The 8,697-nt window shown below is 40.1% G+C and overlaps 2 protein-coding genes across 2 annotated transcripts; one reads left to right on the top strand and one right to left on the bottom strand.

Moving 5' to 3' along the window:
• Nucleotides 1-224: 224 nt before the first annotated feature.
• K441DRAFT_687532 (MFS general substrate transporter) lies at nucleotides 225-6,787 on the top strand (the record flags this gene model as incomplete). Its single annotated transcript, XM_067652102.1, has 5 exons — nucleotides 225-290; nucleotides 587-1,487; nucleotides 1,535-1,897; nucleotides 6,459-6,589; nucleotides 6,653-6,787. 5 exons carry the CDS (start codon nucleotides 225-227, stop codon nucleotides 6,785-6,787), a joined length of 1,596 nt encoding a protein of 531 aa, XP_067503557.1.
• A 1,021-nt stretch (nucleotides 6,788-7,808) lies between these two features.
• On the bottom strand, nucleotides 7,809-8,411 carry K441DRAFT_495090 (uncharacterized protein; the record flags this gene model as incomplete). The annotated part of the gene is made up of 1 exon (XM_067641994.1): nucleotides 7,809-8,411. A coding segment is annotated over one exon (603 nt), but the record flags the coding sequence as incomplete, so codon positions are not given.
• Nucleotides 8,412-8,697: the final 286 nt, after the last annotated feature.

Raw genomic sequence — 8,697 nt, 5'->3', positions numbered from 1 at the left:
TCGTTATTAACTAATAGAGGTAAGAAGGCAATTAAACTAGCAAGCTCGACGCGTGAACTTAACGCGGTAGGGGTTAGTTAAGGCGTAGTTTATATAGAAGACGAAAAAGAAGAAGTAGTAAAAGCTCTAAGGCCTAGTCTATATATTTAAAAGAGGGTCCGTTACATAGTAAGGTTAATTAGGGGGGTAGTGTTAAGGTAGAGGAAAAGTCAACTCTTAGTAGGATGTATAGCTGGCCGATAAAGAACGCAATAATAGGGATATTAAGGGAAAACACGCTAACCTATAGTGTATATCTCCATATTTCTTATCGCCTAGTAGTAGATTGGCGCCCTAAACATAAGCCGAAATTAAGCAAACTTCCGCAATCTGCCTTAACACCAAAATCGTATTACTACCTCATTAGCGCGCTAGCGAGCTGAGCCTTATAGAGCTTTTGCTCGCTGGCGCGCTGTTAATAAATATAATCGCTCGCTGACTGCTTACATTATCAGCGTCTTGGCAGCGACGCTGTCAGCGACGCTGGCTCTTGGACACACTGCCTAAGATATACCAGCGATCATAGCTAATGATCCTTTTCTAATAGGCAATTCCATCCATCACAAGCCAATTCCATGCTAGCACAGACATTGGTTGGTACGGCGCTGCATATCCTTTGACAATGTGCTCTCTGCAACCGTTAAGTGGGAAAATCGCTACGATTTTCTCCTTGAGGTGGACATACCAGATTTTTTTCATCATATTCCTATTTGGTTCGCTTCTCTGCGGAGTTGCCACGAGTTCTAAAATGTTCATCATTGGTCGAGCCGTCGCAGGCATTGGCGGAGCAGGTGTTGTCTCTGGTGGCCTCTCGGTCATTGCAATTGTGACACCCCCAGACAAGCGTGCATTGTTCACGGGATTTCTTACCTCATTATACGTGCTTGGAACAGTTGTCGCGCCTATTGTTGGAGGTGCCCTCACCGAAAATGCAACTTGGAGATGGTGCTTTTTTATCAATCTCCCTGCCGGAGCTGTGACAATCGGGGCTCTACTTCTGTTCTTCAACCCGCCTCCGAATTTCGCAGTTCAGAAATTCAGTACACGCCAAAAAGTTTTGCAGCTCGACCTGATTGGATGCGGGTTGTTTGTTGCCTCTATCATTATGGTTCTTCTGGCTCTAGAATGGGGCGGCGACCAATATCCATGNAATTCACCGACCGTTATTGGACTGTTCGTTGGCTTCGGCAGCACTATCCTGGGGTTTGCAATATGGGAATTACACAAGGGAGACCATGCAATGATCCCATTCTCGGTATTAAGACAAAGGCCTATCCTATTCAGCGTTCTATTCGGCTTTCTCTTACTTGGATCTTACGTTATTCCGGCATACTATCTCCCAGAGTGGTTTCAAATTGTCAAAGGCGTGGACCCAACACACAGCGGCATTATGATGCTACCCTTGGTGATATCCCAAATTTTGGGATCTATCTTCTCAGGAGTATTGGGTAAGTTCCTCCATCATTAGTGTATACTTATGCTAATGCTCAACCAGCCTCTCGCACAGGATACTACAACCCCTGGTTCTTCCTTGGATCTGTATTGCTCTGTGTAGGAGCAGGCCTTTACACCACTTTTACTGCATTTTCTACCACTCCTGCTAAATGGATATCATTTCAAGTGCTACAGGGCCTTGGATGTGGCTTCGCGGGTCAGATGCCTCTGCTCATGGTACAGACCGTCTTGAAGCATTCACCACAACAGGTTCCACTAGGTATTTCTCTGGTCCTGTTTGCCCAATACTTTGGCAGCTCGATAATGCAGAGTATCGGCGGTGCCATTTTCCAAACCCGATTAGTGAAGGAGCTTACTAATTCTGTGGGTTTGGATTCAACCCAAGTTGGTAAACTGCTGCAGGGTGGGAATGCGAGGGCGGCCAAGATCCGGGCAGTAACACTTGGCAGTAACTTTACTGCCCGAATCTTTTGCCAAGTTCAATTCTGCCGATGTAAAATCAGTGGCTTGGAGCTTGTTTTTAGTGTTATAGATCTTAATTTTAGAGCTATATATCAATTGATTGGCAGAGCCACGGCGTCGCAATTCAGCCATACTTGAGTCGTAATCTGCACCTGCATCGTAAGCCTTGGCGTGGTATTGTATATAAAAATATTCAATTATAAGGTTTAGAAGGGGTTATAATTTAATTAAATTATAGGTATTATAATGCAAAGTCTCCGTGGCGCAGTAGTATGGTAAGTTCTATAATTACTTTAATTTAATTTAGAGCTAGCCTAACGTAATTATACCACTTTTCCTAAAGTTCTTAAGTAGCCCATTAGGCCACAATACAAATACATAGGTTTAATATAACTTGGGGCGTTAAAAATAAGATAAGAACAATATAATTAATTTAAAGCCTTACTAATACGTAATTTAATAGGAAATAAACTTTTTTTTTAATATTTTTAATACGCTACTAATGGGAACTGAACCCGCAATCTTCTACTGCCTAATTAGGCTAAGGGCCTCGGCGGTAATATAATAAGGCTTATAAGGCTCTATAGTAATATAACAAGACTTAACGCTAAGTATTAGAAGGAAGTTAAGGCTGCTTAATCACTATAGGAGAGCTATAGTGCTTAGGGTGGTGTCGGAATTTAGGAGTATTAATTATTTAGGGTGTCTTTATCACTATAGTAGCTACTGCAGTAATAGAGATACCCTAAATAATCAAGATCGCGATTGTTAAAAATAGTGTCGCTAGAAATCTTGCCGTAGGGACGTCATTAACGACCCCCCACTAATATCGTTAATATTAGTAGTAGGGTCTAGCCAAGTTATAAAGAACTTCTTTATATATATATTTAACATAGTATAAGGTGGTAACTTGGATAGAGTAACGTAGTAAGCTATAAATTACCACTGTCGGTTAGGAATAGTCGTATTTATTAAAGCTGCAAAACAATGTTAAATAGCTACGTCTCCGGTTAACTCTAAGCTAGTATATAATTTCCAAACTAGGCTTAGCCTGCCATATACTTAATTACTTAGTCGCGTAGGTAGAATAACTATAGCTTATATCTTAAATTACGACGACCTAAAGTCCTAAGTATTTAGCTGTATAAGAGAGTTATTAGAGTTATTAGAATCTTTAAAGTCCTAGCTAGAGGATACTAGTATAGGAGACGGTAAGCTAAATAGACGGACAAATATATTTAATATCATTAACGGTTACTCTTAAGAGGATTTATATAAGGTTAACGACTAGGTTAACTAACATTTCCGCTTATTAACAGCCGCTCGTGGTAAGCACTATAATCTCGCAGGTGTAGTTAATGCAGGTAGTGCATTTAACGATATTTTAAGCTCCTTACGGACCCCTACTGCTAATCTCTGCCTCTTCTTCTATTAAGATATCTATTATTTTGCCTACTCTTTATACTTTATAGCCCTTTTAGCTTGCTTAAGGCCAGTAAGACTACGCTTATTAGCCTTACCCTTCTTCTTAAACTCTATTTTTAAAGTCTAAACCAGATTAGGTAGTTTTACTAGTATAGCGTTATCCTTTTTACGCACCCCTTTAAATTTAAGAAAAAGCTATTAAGTCTATTATTAAAATAAGTCTATAAAAACTTCTACTTGCTTAATAGGATATAATTTAGTAATTACGTTATATACTATAGTCGCCGCGCCCAACGCTATATCTGCTCCGTTATTGCTAAAGTAATCGCTATTAGTAATAGCTTTATCGTCGGAACTAAGTTAGGTATTATAACTTAGTTGCTAATTAAATCTAATAGCAGACGGCCTGTTAAGTAGCTATTAGGGGTAAAGAAGGCTTAGTAGTAATAACGCTAATTCCTATAAAGCTTTTTCCATCTAATAACGATATGGGAGGCCATATTAAACAGAAAGATTGCAGTCGCCTTACTCTAAATAGCAGCCGTATTTACTATGGCCGTCCTTAGTATTAAATCTTCGTATATAGAACTCTAAGAGTCGCTAATACGTATAAGCGATAACGTAATTACTTTTAAGCGGCCCGTACTTTTTACTGTCCTTAGCGAGCTGGCCAAACTGTTTATAGTCGGATTTGACGACTTTTTATTTATCCCGTATAAGCCTAATGGCCTTATTAGTTACTTAACCCTATAGTAACCAAAATACATAAGTATCTTAAAGCCGGAAAGACTCCCTACGATCCTTATATTCTAATCTCTTATACTCCTTAAACTTTTTATTAATTACTAACTTAATCTAATTAATAACTTCTAGTAACGTAAGGTCCTTATATAACCTTACTTTTATTACTAGGTGAATTAATTCGCCCCTTTATAAGGTGTTGGCATTAAGATTACGGTAACAATAAGTATAAGCCCTATTAAAGTAGGCCTCCCTTAGGCCCTAGTAATCTTTAATTTTAAGAGCCTTTAGCTAGTTAAGTTAACGTATAAGTGTATTATAATTAGCTTTAAGTTTAGCGGGACTCTCTAACTTAGTATACGCCCAAATTAAGTCCTCTAATGTTTTTTATTTCTCCTTTAAGTACTTACCACTGTTAACTAATATAGTCTTAATATTTTTAACAACGTGCTACTTACAGAGTTGTATTTAGATATCCTCTTAGATAAGCTTTTTGGTAGCCAATATAAAGCTAGCTCCCTAATCGCTAATATAAACTTTTAGTATGGGTATATTATAGAATATAAACTTATTTATAAAGTTATGCATCTCTTTAAACACCTACTTAGCCTTAGATATAATAATTAAGTGTATAATTGGAACTGTCTTGCCGGTATTTATTATTATTACTATAGTTAATAGTAGTATGCGGAGCTGGTTTGTAGAGAATATTATATTAGTATAAATATAGAAGCTAGAGGCAAATTAATATATAAAAGTAATTTGTTTAGGAGTTGTAAAGGTAAGTTAAATAAGAACTTAAGAGGTAGGGTTACCTAGGGAGAAGAATAAGTTAGTATTAAGTTAGTAGCAGATAGTAAATAAATATCCTAGGCGCTTTAATACCGAAGTACTCTAAGACATGCTACCGCACAGTTAGATTATCGTATTTAGTAGGTCCCACTATACTAATTTATAACTTAGATATACCGGAAAATGCTATATTATCTATACTGCCGGAATTAAGGCCGAAGGTTGTTTATCCAATAAACCCGAATCCACTATAGTAACTTATTCCTTTTCTATTCTTTCTTTAAAGCTATAAGATACGCCTATTTAGAAGGCCGGTAAGTAATCTAAATAAAGGGGAATATTCTTCTTAATAGGGTCCTATTATTGCTTGAATATTATAATCGCCCTAATCTTGCTATTACCTTAAGATCTTACCATCGCCTTAATCTTACCACCTCTTAGATCTTACTAAATAAAATAGTAAGCTTACCTATTTTAGTATTAACTTCCGTATAGATACGCGAGCAAGTATAGAAGCCGGCTTGTTGGAGAGCCGAATAGAGCTCCGTAAATTACTCCCGCTTTATTACACCTTTTATCTATTTACCTTAATAAACTTACCCTCCCATATTCTAGTAGTTGCGACTACTTATTAGTGGTAAGTTATTGGCGGATAGAAGCCGCTATACCTCTCCTGCGGATATATTGGCAGCTTAGTGATTAAGGGCTTCCGCTATAGTTGCTGCATACTATAGCCAACGGCTCCTATATTTTGGAAGAGAGAGAGGATTTAGTATAGCTATGTAGGTATATATACCGTTATTAACTTTTATAACCTAGGTAATAACTCCTTTGTCTATATACTTGTAAGCAGAGACGTAATAGGGACAATTCTTCTTTAAAATCTTTTTATTTAGCCGCCTAAGTAATTAACCTTCCTTATTTTACCGCTGGCGGTTATTCTTAGTAAGCTTTTAATAGTTATGAGTCTCTCTACTATAAGCTTTACATTTTATGTAGAGTTGCTATATAATTTGGCCACTACTTATATAGAGCTCGCGGCCTTAAAAGAACGCGTAGTTATTAAAGCGCTATACCACTAAGTCTCGAGTTTTATAGTGCTTACTAGCTTCTGGCTTAAGCAAGTGTTTAGGAGGGATTAATTAAATAGCTACCTGCATTACTGTAATCGCGTTCTTATTTCTTAGCTTCTCGTAAGCCTTTTATTTAACTGATAGAGTTTCCTAGGGCGCGGTGGCAGGAGTAACTAAGGTAGAAGCGTCCATTTTGGATAAGAATCTTAGTATAGAGCGTAGGGAGCTATTGCCACGTATTTATGTAGAGCTTGGGTGGCGATTAAGCGGTGTTAATTAATGAATCTTGGCGGTAACGAAAGTACGTATACCTCCGTTTAACCGTGCGGTAGCCTACGGGGGCTGCCGGGGTGGGGGGTATTTAGTAAACATTGTATTTATATGGCTTTTACTAGTAAAATAGGTGCCCGAGTAGTGCCTTGGCTGCCCTGACCGCCTGCTAAACCGCCGCCGATCGAAAGATTCGGGCAGTAAAGTTACTGCCAAGTGTTACTGCCCGGATCTTGGCCGATGCGAGGGTACGGGAAACAACCGCAGAAAATTTCCCCCGATTCCTTCGTGCCATCCTAGTAGCCTACAATGGCGCCATAACGAAAGTCTTCGTAAGCTATCTCTCTTTATCCAGTTTCTCACATTGACGCTGACTAAAAGCCTGGTCATGATAGTTGCTTTCAGTAGCTGGATCATCATTAGCTTTCGTTTTGTCCAGCGGCATTGGATGGATTGATATCCGAGAGGTCCCAGAACACAAGAAACCGGAGAGTCAGCCGGCAAACGATATTCTACTCGCAGATGCATAGGTTGCTCAAGAACACGTTCATCACAGCCCTGGGTGCAATGTCTGGAGTTTAGGAACCGTGCTGTGATCGACCTTTCGTGAAAGGCGTAAATTGATTTCTTTCGAAATTGACTGCTACTACCTAAGTATATTTTAGGCAGATCAGAGGGGAAGTGGAATGGAAAGGTAGTTGAGTGAAAACCTTGAGTGAGTTGTGAATAACACGCAGTGCCCCTCAAACCCGAAGAATAGTACGTAACATAGCTTTATAAGACCACTCGGAAGTTCTTAAATACTTCTATAATAGAGAGTTGATCTTAACAGAACATACGCACTAAATAATTCGCGCCGATCAGTAAAAATGTATGATATTCTAAATCAGTAAGAATTGTTAATGACTATGGGGAAATCGCGGGGCGGTGCCGACACCTTCTCCAGGTTCCTCCAGACAATCCACAATCATCGTCACCCTCAACCCAGATCCATGGCGATCACCAGTATGGCCTTCGGCAATAAGCCACGGTACTCGTAGCTCATGTCGTTAACTTTAGGGAAAGCGTCGCCTCCCCAATCCTTAGCCAACCAGAAATACTTCTCTAGCATATTCCCTTCTATAAACTTGAGCAAAACCGAATACTTGATTTGTATAACTACTAGCATTTAATCTAGAATCTAGAGACGAAGACGACAAACAGACCAAACAAAAGGAGTAGAAGCTCACAAGCTTAACGGGAAAGGTGGCGTATCAAGTTTGCCAGTGGGAGTAGTACATGCGAATGACAGACAGGTAAACAAACATAAGCTAGCAAAATACAAGGCGTACAAAATACTCCAGCTCTCTTTATGATACAGATCTTCTGGCTAGTTAACCTAATGTTTTTACCACACTTGTATAATAAATACGTTAAGGCGTGACGAAGCCTTGGCCGGCACCTTCCTAGACGTATACTTCGCTTAACAGCTAGAGCACTTTCACGCCTGGTCTCCCCTAGGGTTTGACATAGGCGCTACTGCTAAAGTACTGGAAGCTGGCGAGCTTTCCTTAACTCTTCTCGAATTTGACGTTGACGATTTAAGAATGGTGCAGTTCCGGTTGACATCCCTGAACGGACATCATAATGATACTGGCGATGCTCTTTTTTCAGTTGTACCGCAAATGTCTCTTGCTGTAGCTCGGGTGCATAATCATAGAGATAGGCGATCATGCAGCCTAGGTGCATTCGGAGCATAAGGTTGTCGTTAGGACTATCCAACCAACTGTCGATTAAAGCGTCTAGTAGCGGCGCTAGCGGAGGGATCACAGTAGCAGGAGAGCAATACTGTTCGAGGTTAAAATTCCAATCATCAGCGCGAAGGAGAACGGTGGTCGTAGGCCCTGGAAGCTCCCCTGCTCGTCGTATCAAGTTTTGCGCAGGTGGGGACAGCGCGTACTGCATGCAGGCAAGAGTTGCGTTTCCAATTTTTTGTTCTCGTTGCATGAAAGTCCATCCGCTCTGTAGTAGCAATTTTGCAGCAGATGCAGGGTCCTGCACAAGGACATACAAGTCAAATACAATCGTCGGGACTCCATAGTGGGCGATAGCATCCTCGAACCAGACTACGCAGCGGATTCCCTGGCTGCGCAGCAAAGCACAGGGTAGATGTCGTGGATTCGAATTGCTAAGAGCCATTGCTTTAAAATTTCTCTTGCAGGTCGAAATAAGTCTAATAATGTTGGGATCGTGGTATGGTTTATGTCTGTTGAAGGTGTCGATACAAAGGTTGGTAGGCAACAATTTTAAGTTCTTAGGTACAGTATCGGAGGTCCGGGTTAGGCTTTACCTCAGCGAGCTCAGACGCGATTTTTTAGCTAGCGTCGGAATAACCTACGCCGTCTTCCGAATTGCAAAATCACGTCTAAGAGGCTTTAGCGAGATTTGTTAAAAACGTAAG

This window comes from Cenococcum geophilum (genome assembly GCF_001692895.1).
Source record: "Cenococcum geophilum 1.58 unplaced genomic scaffold K441scaffold_24, whole genome shotgun sequence".
NCBI classification, from domain to species: domain Eukaryota; kingdom Fungi; phylum Ascomycota; class Dothideomycetes; order Gloniales; family Gloniaceae; genus Cenococcum; species Cenococcum geophilum.
This window is presented reverse-complemented; position numbering and strand designations above follow the sequence as displayed.